Source organism: Staurois parvus, unplaced genomic scaffold, assembly GCF_062004578.1.
Source record: "Staurois parvus isolate SC_StPar_1 unplaced genomic scaffold, SC_StPar_1.0 ptg000025l, whole genome shotgun sequence".
Classification (NCBI taxonomy): Eukaryota; Metazoa; Chordata; class Amphibia; order Anura; family Ranidae; genus Staurois; species Staurois parvus.
Window position 1 is genome coordinate 10,036,184 of NW_028317821.1, and position 13,817 is coordinate 10,050,000.

Consider the following 13,817-nt stretch of genomic DNA (forward strand, 5'->3'; position numbering starts at 1 on the left):
TACAGGGAAGCATGAATCTCTCTCCGATAAGGATTTTAAAATCGGACTTTATTGCAGATTTCTAGCTGTTTAGTTCATGTTTAAAATGAGACTACTGTAGGTCTCAGAGAGTCCCAGAGTATCTGCTGGAATTTTTCAAATTAGTGATTTTGCATAAACACAGCGGGAGAGATTTACTAAAACTGGTGTACACGGAATCCGGTGTAGCTGTGCATAGTAACCAATCAGCTTCTAACTCCAGCTTGTTCAGTTAAGCTTTGCATAGTAACCAGTTAGCATCCAGGTTTTATTGTCAGGGTTGCACCAGCTTTAGTAAATACAGCGGTGTGAAATACTGGAGAAGAGCGGCTCATTAGATGCAAGTGTATATTTTAGGGATGCAGCAAACATTTATAAGGAATTCAACCCCCAAAAAATATATTTCAAGTAATTTCAGGATGTATGTCTCAGTAAAAAGCTGTTGAAACTGTAAACAAACATCCAGGTGTTCTGGGGATGCAATACATCATATCACAGGCTAGATGTAAATAGACGTCCCATTTTTTTGGTAATTTCTGGAGGAATACTTCATCAGATGTGTAATGGCAGAGACCTCTAACTTTCTCACTGATATATAAAATCCTATTTTCTTTGCATCTGATCAAGTGGAACATTATAGCAGAACTGAAGGGCGAATACATATCTGTTCAACAGTCCCTTGCTGGCACCAGCATCTTCTTCTGAACACCAGTCTTCGGGCCTCTTCATTGGCCAGCAGGGGATGACGTCACTTCTGTACATGCACAAAAGATAGTCATCCTGACACTCAGAGACCGGCCCAGCACTGTAAGCTGAGCTGCACATGAGCAGCTCAGTTTACCAGTGCCGCAGAAGACAGCAAGCAGGCAGGTTAAGGCTTTTTTTTTTTTTTTTTACAGACAGTGCACCTCTCTTCTGCAATAAAAGCCCGCCTGCTCATTGTTTTACAGTGGAACTTCAATTGCACACTAAACACTGGCAACTAACAAGCCAAACAATGGGCATGCAAAATTTATTTAAAGACACAAAAATGAAACCCTTCAACATAAAAACACAGAATTGTCCATAGGTTTGCCTTTTTAAAACAGATTCTGGATTAAACCACCAAGTACATATCCTTGTGTTCAGGAGAGACTATTCCGGTTTCATAAAGATGCAGAACAGTAGAAAATCATGCTCTAGATAGTTTTTAAATAGTAATACCAATTTCTCTATGAGACTGCTACTCTGTCAAAACATTTCAAAAGCCAACTACACTCTGCAACTTTTAAAGCATGGGAACGCTGTGGTGCATTTTACCACTGACTGCACCAAGATTATCAGCTATCCTTATTTTCAAATAATGTACACATACCTTGACATCCTTATATAGATGAACTGGTTCATAATCTATGTTGTTTTTGAAAAAGTAGTCGTTGACACAGGAGAGAAGAGTCATCTCTGGCAATGAGAATATGTCCATGAATTGCTTCAATGTGTTGCCTTCAGAACTCTGCAAAGTTAAAGAGAAATTTGTAAAATTTTACCCAATTTACTGTATGTTTAACAAAATCATCATCTAACACTTTATTGGTGGGCAATACCGGACGAGACCCATTCTACTGAACTAGGCCACATCACTATGAGCATTTTCAGGTGTTAAATCAGGTAGTATGACAACACATAGCCACTTCATTGCCTGTCAAATGCCCTCTGAAAAGTGGTCCACTGCAGATCAATCTTCAGAGAGCAACATCAATGCAAAGGAGCCCTTTTACTGAAAGTTAGGACTGAGCTATTCAATAAGATAATTTTTGATCTCTGTAAATGCCAGCCTTTTTAACAACCTAAACAGAAGTAATTACACAGCATGTGAAGAGAAGCCTAGAACTCCACCATCTGGCTGGAAAAAAAAACACCTAAAATTCACACACTTCATATTATATTTATCTGATTAAAAAATTCTGACCATGTTAAAGTATAAAAGGCTTTTTTTTTTTTTTTTTTTTTTTTAAGGGTTGGATAGAGTGGAGAAGTGGTACTACAATACTGATCTGTTTTTATTACTTTGTTTCCCGGTTAGGGAGAGTCACCCTGTTTACTGTTATTACCAAAAGTGAAAGAAAATTCCAAATTTTGGGTTGTCACCAGAACAGGAATGGAAGGCAACATTTTCAGAGGGGACACTAGTTTTGCTGATCCTGGTGATAACAAGAAATTCCCTCACTTTGGAGGGAATTCTTCTCACTTTTCTTTAGTCTTATTTTAATTACTGTAAGTAATGGGATTTTTTGTTACCCACGATAAAATCCCCTCTGAGTTAATTGACAGACACAGCCACTTGTTCTATATCCATGATCAAACAAGGTTTTATAGCTCCACCTCCAGGAGTAGGACACTAGGCAAAAAAAAAAAACTTGGCACCTCCTATAGGTAGTCCTTTCTGGGCATAAAACCCCCTTCTCTGCTATACTCCTCCAGTCAGTTACAAGCAGTGTCAAAAGGAGAAAACTCCATAGAGGGCTGGGTGCTGTGTCTGTCAATGAAATCAGAGAAAGGGATTATGTGGTTAAAAAAAATAAATAAATAAAAACAAAATCGAATTTTCTCTTACAATCATTGACAGGACAGAACTGCTTCTTTATCCTTAACTAAACAGGGATGTGTCCAAACATTGTCTCAATGAGGGATGGGCTAACCAACTAATGGGAAAGAAACCCAGGGTAACACGCCAACCTCGGAACCACCCCAAGGTTCCTAAACAGCCGCTTGCAAAACCTTACGGCAAAAACTAGCAACAGAAGATGCAAACACATCAGCTCTATAGGACTTAGTAAAAGTGTGCACTGACAACCAGGTTGCCATTTTGCAAAATTGAGAAACAGACGCCTGATGCCAGATAGTCTAGGAAACGCTAACCTCCCTTGTGGAGTGAGCCGTAACAGGGAAGGAAGGTTTCTCCCCCTTACTGGCATACACCTGCACAACCATCTGCCAAATTCGATGGTAAATAATGGTGGAAGAGGCCACCATGCCTTTCCTCGGACTGTCCACAGGGAGGTACGTACGAACCATGTCCAAGGAGTGCAAAGCCACCTCCTTAGTGTGTGACAGCCGAGGACACAAAAAGGAGGGAAGGACAGTGTCCTCATTCAAGTGGAAATCCAACACTACCTTCGGAAGAAAAGGAGACGGCCGAAGCACCATGTTGTCCTTGTGCAAAATTAGAGGTGCCTTACAAGCTAAAATTGACAATTCCAACACCAGCCGCACCGACCAAATAGGGACTAGAGAGGCGACCTTCTATGAGAGTGTAAGCAAGGGAATATCCCAAATGCGCTTGAAAGGAGGCTGAAGAACCAACACCAAATTCAAGTCCCACAGCGACAGTGGGGAACATCACATGATGAACCCCCTGGATAAAATGTGCAAACCAAGAAAAATGTGTGGCCATAGGACGCTGAAAGAAGACAGACAGAGCAGAGACTTGACCCTTAATTGTACTCAAAACAAGCTTCAGATCAAGGCTTCAAATTGAAAGAAGGCCAACATCTGAGCCACTGAGAAGGCACAAGGAACCCCAAAGCTTTGCATCAAACAATACAAGCTTTCCAGGTGCAATGATAAATCTTCCGGGGAGGTAGACTTACGAACCTTAGTCGAATTCACCGAGCAAGAAAACCCTCAGAACCTGGCTTTCAACAGCCAAACGGTCAAACCCAGCAATGGTAAAAGCAGGGTGGAAGACCAGCCCTTAGGACAGAAGGTCCTCCCGAAGAGGCAGCTGCCAAGAAGCGTCTGCCACCAACCACACTACATCAACCACTGATGGCAAGACTAGTTCGGAGCCACCAGAACGACTGGTATTCCTTCGGCTTCTATCCTGAGCAGCAGGCGAGCAATCAGCCAAAGGAGCAAAAATGCATAGATGAGATTATACTGATCCCACGGCGCCACCAGCATATCCGTTGCATCCACCAGAGGATTCAGCAACCTCGCCATGAACCTCGGAACATTCCGGGATGCCAGCAGTTCCACAGCGAAGACCATGCTGATGGAACACCTCTGGGTGCAGGGACCACTTTCCCGATCCAGTGTCTGATGGCTGAGATAATCTGCCTGCCAGTTTTCCTTGCCTGCCAAACACCTTGAATGTGTATGGTGGACAGAGCTGAAAATTAACCTTTCCACCCATTGTGAGATGTGAAACACCCCCACTTGGCACTGCTCACGAGAGTCTTGAAGGGTTTGGAACCCTTGGTCGAAGAAAAATCCGCAAAGCGCTTTGGGAGTACAAGTCAGACGACCCCAGGCCCTGTACACAAATTTGTCAAAATAAGCTGGGTAAGCCAGCTTGTTTGTTCCAAAGGGGACAGGCACTACATCAGACGCCCCAGAAGAGACCTCAAATTTTGGCATCTCTCGCATGAAGTCAATGAAGGGGGTGTGGGGGGGGGGGGTGACTAACGCCTTCTACTATGTAGCTACAGAAGCAGAAGAATCGTCCTCATCTAAGGAATCAGGGGATAAGTCATTGGGCTTCGCAGCAAAACACAGAACTGGTGTCAGCAGAGCCCAATTCGGGCTCAGAACAGTACGAGGATGAGGGGGATGGCAGGGGGCGCTTCTTGTCAGCCTTGTGCCCGCATATTGCCTCTATGCGGGAGACGAAGGGGACTGAGGGACTTGCCACCTCCAAGATTGGCTCCAGAGAAGCGTGTTCCTGAGGCTCAATAGGTTACACACCCCCAGGTAGGTACTGCTGCAATTAGGGATCCCACATGGTACCAGTACAGGAAAGAACACCTACAGGCTAGCCCAGCAGAGAGAGGGAACCCCCAGGGAGGACTCACCACCATGTCACCAGGAGCTGACAGAGTTGCCCACATGTCCTGCAGGTTGTCCCACACAGCTACGTGCCAGGAGTCCCAGAGACCGCAGATATACAGAAACAAAATGTAGGAGATGTCCTTTGTTGCGGGCTCTACAAAATGGCTGCTCAGGACCTCCCCCAGCCAGCTCTCATAGCCCAGACAGGCACAATGGCCACTGAGCATGTCAGCCACAAGATGTGTGCACCACCCCCAGCTGTCCAGTGTGCCCCCCCCCCCCCCATTGTCAAAGGAGGAATTAACCCTTTAGAATTTTGATCGGGACTGATTCATTAGTTCCTCCATAGCCATACATACTTTATATGGGGACACTCCCTATTATGACTGCCTGAATTTTCAGTTTACTATTGTGTAGTTATTGGCCCATTATTTCTGCAGTGGCAATTGCAAAAAATCCCAATATTCTGTACATAAGGGATACCTTGTTTTCCTTACCCACTTACATGCAGAATTTTACTGTGGTAAAACTTCATGTACGGTTTGATTTGGGTGTCCGGACCAACTTTGATTCTATTTGTCTGTCTGTTGCTTAGTGATTTTTCTACATGTTTTATTCTAATCAATGTTTCCATACAATGCTGGGTTTTTTTTTTATAAAACACTTCAGTCTCTTGGAGAATTTTTGATACAAGATGTATACTGTAATAAAAATGTTTAATTTCTTCCAGGAATCAGTCACTACTCTAGTCATTGAAAGTAACCACGTTTTTTCTACAAATATGGGGAATTTTTCTTTTGGTGCAGATTTATTGGTTACAATGAAAACACCTCTAGTTTGCTTTGAATAGTTGCGCCCCCCTTCCCCCCAGCCCAGGAATGCCCCAGGAAGGCCTAGATGGACCAACCGGCAAACTACAAGGAACAGGTAAGGACAGACCCTGAGGAAACAGGAAGGGGGGGGGGGGGGGGGAGTGCGACTCACACCGCCACACCCACATACCTGGCAGGTCACTAACCAGGACCCGCACCCACCACTGCAGCCAACAGAGTCCCATATTTCCCCAAACCGGGAAGTTAGGGGTACAGAAGCCCAAGCCCAGAAGTGGGAAGGGAGAACACCGTAGAGACCAACCACCCCAGGGAGTACCAGCATCTACTTACCAAGCCAACAGAGAATGCAGGTAAGGCTCCCATGACAGATCCTCCTCTCCACCGAAGTGGGGGGGGGCTGTTGGCCAGGGTAACACTGACACAGACTATAGGCACCAGATCACGTGTGCTCTGTGTCCCCACTAGACGTTTAACTTATTGGCTGCCCTGGTCCAGGATGGGGCTTCTTGCAGCTGACCAAGAATAAAGTCTCAGCATAAAATTACATCTGCACGCCTGAAGAAACTAGGCAGAATGACTGGAGGCCTATAGCAGAGAGGGGGCTTTAGGCCAAGAGAAGACTGCCCATAAAAGTTGCCGAGTTTTTTTCTGCCTAGTGTCCTAGTCCTGTAAGTGGGGCTATGGGGAAACCTTACTTGGTCATGGATAAAGAAGAAATTGTGTGTCAATGGCGCAAGAGAAATACACAAACCACTGTGCTAGGGACTAATCCTACAGTATAAACACCAACACACACAAAATATCAAAAATTATTGTATTGTTACCTTTCCATAGAAATCGCTCATCTGCTCCAACGGTACATGGGAACCTTGGTACATTTCAATAACTTCTGAATCTTGCACAACATCAAATCCTCTGTAAGAGAGTCATGGTTACAAAGCTAAAATTTAAAATGTCTCATCACATCCTCCACAACCAGTACATTTATGAGAGGTGTACATTGTGATACCGTCAGGCAGTGGTGGCGAACCTATGACACATGTGCCACAGTGGCCATGCAGAGTCTTCTCTGTCGGCACGCAAGCCAAGTCACCCCAGTAGCCGAGCATGGAGTCAGGAGTGGCTGACCACTGAGGACAAGCATTAACACGACCAGGTCCTTCCAGCTGACCCCAGTCTATCATAACTACAGTGCCTTGAAAAAGTATTCATACCCCTTGAAATTTTCCACATTTTGTCATGTTACAACCAAAAACATAAATGTATTTTTAGGGATTTTATGTGACAGACCTTCCACATAATTGTGAAGTGGAAGGAAAATGATAAAATGGTTTTAAAATTATTTTACAAATAAATAGCTGAATAGTCTGGTGTGCATTTGTATTCAGCCCCCTTTACTCTGATACCCCTAACTAAAATCTAGTTGAACAGATTGCCTTCAGAAGTCACCTAATTAGTAAATGGAGTCCAAACCGGTATGTAATTTAAACTCAGTATAAAATACAGCTGTTCTGTGAAGCCCTCAGGAGGTTTGATAGAGAACATTAGTGAACAAACAGCATCATGAAGGCAAAAAGGAACACACCAGGCAGGTCAGGGATAAAGATGGAGACGTTCAAAGCTTGGGATATTTCTTTATAACCTAACTGTGCTTTAAACATCTCACGGAGCACTTTTCAATCAATCATCTGAAAATGGAAAGAGTATGGCACAACTGCAAACCTACCAAGACATGGCAGTCCACCTAAACTAACAGGCCGAGCAAGAAGAGCATTAATCAGAGAAGCAGCCAGGAGGCCCATGATAACTCTGGAGAAGATGCAGAGATCCACAGCTCAGGTAGGAGAATCTGTCTACAGGACAACTATTAGTCATGCACTCCACAAATCTGGCCTTTATGGAAGAGTGGCATGAAGAAAGCCAATGTTGAAAGAAAGCCATTAACAATTTCCATTTCAGTTAGCAAGAAGCCATGTGGGGAACACAGCAAACATATGAAAAAAAGGTGCTCTGGTCAGATGAGACCAAACGTTTACGTTTTGGCCGAAAAACAAAATGCAATGTGTGGCAGAAAACTAACACTGCACATCACCCTGAACACACCATCTCCACTGTAAAACATGGTGGTGGCGGCATCATGTTGTGGGGATGCTTTTATTCAGCAGGGACAGGGAATCTGGCCAGAGTTGATGGGAAGATGGATGGAGTCAAGTACAGGGCAATCTTAGAAAAAAAAACCTGTTTGAGTTTGCAAAAGACTTGAGACTGGGGCGGAGGTTCACCTTCCATCAGGACAACGACCCTAAACATACAGCCAGAGCTACAAAAGAATGGTTTAGATCAAACATATTCATGTGTTAGAATGGCCCAGTCAAAGTTCAGACCTAAAACCAATTGAGAATCTGTGGCAAGACTTGAAAGTTGCTGTTCACAAATGCTCTCCATCCAATCTGACAGAACTTGAGCCATTTTACAAAGAAAAATGGGCAAACATTTAATTCTCTAGATGTGGAAAGCTGGTAGAGACATACCCAAAAAGACTTGCAGCTGTAATTGCAGCGAAAGGTAGTTCTACAAAGTATTGACTTGATGGGCTGAATACAAATGCATGCCACACTTTTCAGATATTTGTAAAAAAAAAAAAAAAAAAAAAATCTATCTATATATATATATATGTATATGTATGTATGTGAAAACCATTTGTCATTTTACTTCCACTTCACAATTATGTGCCACTTTGTGTTGGTCTATCACATAAAATCCCAATGAAATACATATACGTTTTTAGTTGTAACATGACAACATGTGGAAAATTTCAAGGTGTATGAATACTGTATCTATAATATCTATAGGAAGTAATACCCAGTTTATATCTTTAGCATCCATACTCTTTACTGACCAACCAAAGCTAATCTTTATTTCTTCTCCATTAGATTCCTCACTCTGGAAATCCTTTGCGGCATGCAGTACCTCCATTGCTACAATATTTTAAGGTTTACTAAACCAAAGTCATTTGTAGTTATGGGTAAATAATGCTCGGTGGAATCACCATCACAGTTGGTATTTCTTCATGAATCAGAACAGATCCAGTTGTCTCCCCTCCCATGAAGTCTCATTTGATCTGCTGCAGAAGTCTAAGTGTTCCTGCCACATTCTCCTTGATGTAGGATTAAAGCCTGATCAAACTTGGTTTTAAATAAGCAAAATATACTCCAGTTGTATCAAAACAAAAATGCATTCAAAAGTCTTACAGTTCATTTTCTTTAGTAAGCAGCCAGTCTAAGCAAAAAAAGCCTGTTCCTCATTATCAAGCTATAGAGGACCCTTCATGCTCTCTGCAGATTGGAGGCCCCTAGCTCTGAATCACTGGAAGATGTGTTGGACCTTTACAGAGAGACCACAGCTTCCACACCATGCAAGGGTCCTTCCCAGCAGTATTATTGCAGGGGGTGGTCATTTCTTCCCAGGCTATGAAGACTGCCTAATGAAAACAAAAACAGGAAAAAAAAAAAAACTTTGCATACCTTTTTTTGATGCATCTAGAACATATTTGATTTAACAGCTGAAAGTTCAGTTGGGCATGATTAGAAAAAATTCATCAGGAAAGCTTTTCATAAATTATTATACCAGGTGAGCAGAGTTGGGAAACTCGGGTCCACAGAAGAGGCAGCCAGCACCCACCCATAACTGAAATTTCCTTTTAATACATAGTTGCACATTTTTCATTTTTAAAATCCTCTATGCATTCATTTGAAAGCTGACAGTTGGGATTATAAATGGAATGCTGGATATTGGATTGAAAAGACAGTAATTTTCTGCCAAGTTCAAAGTGATTAATTATAAAGTCACACAAATTACACATACAAGGCTCAATTCATGAAGCTTTAAAAGAAAGAAAAAAAAAAAAAAAAAAGGATAAAAAGATAAGAATCTTTTTTGTGGCTGATGTACTAAAGTAATAGACATGTGAATTGGGTGAGGCGGTGTTCACATCGAATGTCCAATCATGCATAAGGCAAACATTTAAAAACATGTTTGCGTGCACATCATTGGATAATTGAAGTCAACTTAATCTCATTCTCTAAGCTAAATGAAAATGCATTCTGTAAAGTGAATACTCATTGTTCTATACTCACAAAAGCTGTACGGGCTTAAAATCAAAGCAAATTATTAACACAATTTGCTACAAAATCAGGGGTGTCTCCTTCAGCAAAATCTCTGCAAAAGGTTTAGACCTGTGTAGCTCTATTCCTGGGCAGCCAAGTGTGACAGTTCACAAAGTGCAAAAAACGATTACTAAAGGCAAGACAGATTTCCACTATACATAGATGAACAATTAGGACCTGACCAGAGTCAGATTTTATTTAGTCGCAAGTGTGGACTTTAGTGCAGCCAAAAAGGAGCAAGTTCGAACTCAGGATGTAACCTTGTAATAAACTTGTCTCACTGCACCTGCTTAGCATTGCACTGCCTTGAATGATAAATATTTCCTCTTATTTCTGGTTTATTTTCTGTAAAATTTGATTAAGGATTGTTTATATATGCTTTTAGTTTCCATCAATGTAGCAGCAATGGTGAACGCTAGGTTCACACTAACGCAGCCTGCAAGTCCGCAATAGTGTGAACCTAGCCGAACTCCACAATTTGCAAGAAGTATTCTGGACCATTGAGTACACTAAATGAATGTTTGAAAAAAAATAAAAATGAAAAATTGTTGTATGAACAGAGATTCACATCAGGCGTTTATATCCCTTTTCTAAATTAGTTTTTACTGTTATATATAATTAAGAGGTTTTTAAAATACATTTGAAAAAAATCCAGGCATCAGGCAATGCCAGACTGTACTTCTCTTATCCTAATTTCATCCTTGAAGACCCCTCCCAGCAAATGTCAACTATCTGAGACAGTGCTTGTGGCTGGTGAAAATATGCTTAGCAATTGTGGGATGGGGACTAGGCCACTTCTGCCTACTCTTCAGATAACCCCAAAGTCAAGATATTTTAAAGACTCCAATGTGATTGTGTGGATGTTTATGTAAAGGCAATGGTGTTACTTAGCACTGTATTGACTCCTATTCATAACGGATGTTGCTGCATTACATTTTTGAAAACAGAATTGCTTTATTTTTAAATTTCAGTCTTATTTTGTTTGATATTCTTAAGTTTGGAACTTTTTTTTCACTAGAACACAAGCCTGATTGTTTATTACATATAGTATACTGTAAACGTGATCTCATTAATGGATAATGAAACTGTGGAATGAAAATGAAATAGTTTCAAATGGCAGATTAGAAGAGATTACTTCAATATTGGGCAACTGTTATTTACGGATTGGAAATAAGAATGTGCTGACGCCAATTACTGCCAGTTAAATTCACTTCAGACCTCATTACATAGCCAAGAGTGGCTTAGCAAGGATAATAAACAAATTTATTTTGCAATCCTATTCTACTAAACGGTGACAGGAGTAATCTATAAAAGAAAGAAACAGCTAAAATTGTTCCATAATGTACCCTTATGCCCTTACACACGGGCTAATCAAGAACCCTCAACAAGGAAATGATAAAGAATGGTTTAAACCAGTACCTCAAAAACAGTGTACATTTCACTTTTGTTATTTATATTTACATTATAATACATTCGGTGGGTATAGAAAAGAATCACCCCCCTTTAAAATAATCACATTTTGTTGCTTTGCAGCCTGAAATGAAGACAGTTTTTATTTTATCCAGCTGTATTTACTCAGTGCAACTTATAACATTCAAGTGAAAGAGAACACCAACATGCCAGGAGAAAAAAAAAAAAAAATTAAAAAACAGAATTAGGAGTTGGAAAAAAAGGATCACACCCTCCTAAAAATGACTTGTAAACTCAATCAGGTGTAGCTAATCACCTTCTCAATGGCACACAAAACCATTTGACTTTAACATCCCGGTCACACCAGGTGTGCTTTCCATGAGAGTTGCAAATCACATGGCAAGTCGCCCCCTATTGTCCGCAATTAAAGCAGTTATATCAGTGCGATTCCAACTTGGTCAGAGCTGCACTGATTTCTAAAGTACTGCCCGCACTACTTCAGGTGCGATTTGCATAGACATCTGTGCCTTGCAAGTCGCAGATGTCTTGCAAGTTGCACCTCAAGTCAGAAGGACATCCGACTTTGAAATAGTGTGACTTCACTGAGCTTTCCTGGAGTATTTCAGTCCCTGGTAGTTTAAGGGAAGCAAACAATCGACTATAGGTCGCAAGTCACTGTCAAAAGATATCCGGGATAAAGTTGCGGACAGGCACAAATCAGAAAAAACGATACAAAAAAAAATTTCAGAGGCTTTATCAATGCCTAGAAGCACAGTGAAGTATTTTATTAAGAAGTGGAAGGTATTTGGTACAACACAGACCCTCTGGATAAGGATGTCACTCCAAACTGGACGAAAAAGTCAAGAAACTGAGGAAACTGGTCAGAGAGGCTACAGAGAAGCCTACAGCAACTCTGAAGCAGTTACAGGAATTTATGACATGAGAGTGCTATGGTGTGCATGTGATGACAATATCACAAATTGTCCTCAAATATGGCTTGTATGGGCGGATTGCAAGAAAAAAGCCACTCCTCAAGAAAGGCCACATGCAGTCACATGCAGTCATGACTGAGCTTTGCCAAAACACACCTTGAAGATTCTGAGGCCACACTGGAAAAGGTGTTATGGACAGATGAGACTAAAATTTAATGATTTGGCCTCAACACTATTTTTACAGTAAAACATGGAGGTGGTGATATCCTGTTATGGAGGTGTTTCTCTGCAGCAGGGACTGGAGCACTTGTCAGGATAGAAGGAAAAATGGATTGGGCAAAACAACATTAAATTCGTAAGGAAAATCTACTGCTCTCTGCCAGAAAGTTGTCAGTGGGAAGAAGGTTTACCTTCCAACATGACAACAACCCACAGCAAGAATGACCACACAGTGGCTGAAGGAGAAAAAGGTGAATGCCCTTGCATGACCTAGTCAGAGCCCAGACTTGAATCCCATTGAAAATCTGTGGAATGACTTGAAGACTGCAGTCCACAATGGTCACCATCAAGTTTAACTGAATTTGAGCAGTTCTGCAAAGAAGAGTGGGCAAATATTGTTAGGTGTGCAAAGTTAATAGAGACATATCCCAACAAAATAAAGGCTGGAATTAAAGCAAAAGGTGGATCAACAAAATAATGACACAATGGGGTGATCCTTTTTCCAACTCTGATTCTGTTTTTGAATTAGTTTTATTTATTTTTTTTACATGATGGTGTTATATCTTTTTCACTTGGATGTTATAAGCTGTGTAAATACAGCTGGATATAAATAACAACTGTATCTGTCTTCATTTCATGATGCAATGCAACGAAACGTGATTATTTTAAAAAGGGGGCGATTCTTTTCAAATACCCACTGTATGAGTGATACATTTACATAGAGGCATTTAGTAACAATTAAAAGAAAACGCTTTATTTCAGCTGCAATTCTGGGAGATGAAAAGTCAAAAATGATTTATGGAATTGGCACTTGAGTATCTTAACCACTTAAGACTCCGCGACGTACCCGTACGTCAAGAGGTTGAAGTGGTTATATCGGGATGATGCTTGAAGCTACAATCAGGTCACTTTTTTACTTTATTCAGCATCGCAACTGAAAAAAAAGAAACCTAGTTTTCTCTCTTTTTTTCAGTTAGCGATGCTGAATAAAGTAAAAAAAGTGACCTAATTGGCCAATTAGCCACTGGATCGCTTTTATAGACAGCGCTGCCTTCCTGGGTTCTCCGTCCCATCATGGAGCTCAGGACTGAAGCCAGCGGCTCTACTGGCTAACCATAGAGATGACCGAGGAAGCGAACGTCCCCTTGGGAATGGTCTAAGTAACCGGCAGCGACTAGTATTTTGTCATTTGATTTCACCAGGATGTAAACAAGTCATTACTGGCTTGTGAAAGCAGCAGATTGATCAAACCAATCTGTTTATCCCTTGTGATGGCCATAAAAAGAAAAAAAAAAAAATAAAAGAGACTGTGTAAAAAAAAACAAAAATAATAAATAATAAAAAACTAAATAAATATGTAATGCACCCCCACCCAAAAGGTGACCGGATACATAGGTCACACACCACACGTGAGGTATCGCCACGGACGT

The 13,817-nt window shown here is 41.2% G+C and overlaps 1 protein-coding gene across 2 annotated transcripts in view; it reads right to left on the minus strand.

The window, feature by feature from the left end:
* Positions 1–13,817, minus strand: part of NT5DC3 (5'-nucleotidase domain containing 3) — an 83,271-nt gene that overhangs the window by 35,255 nt on the left and 34,199 nt on the right. For both annotated transcript variants that reach the window (XM_089651826.1, XM_089651825.1), the window contains exons 5-6: positions 6,485–6,575; positions 1,373–1,510 (exon numbers count right to left, since the gene is read on the minus strand). In XM_089651826.1, the coding sequence (XP_089507952.1) occupies positions 1,373–1,510; positions 6,485–6,575 (229 nt within the window). The remainder of the gene's footprint in view (positions 1–1,372; positions 1,511–6,484; positions 6,576–13,817) is intronic.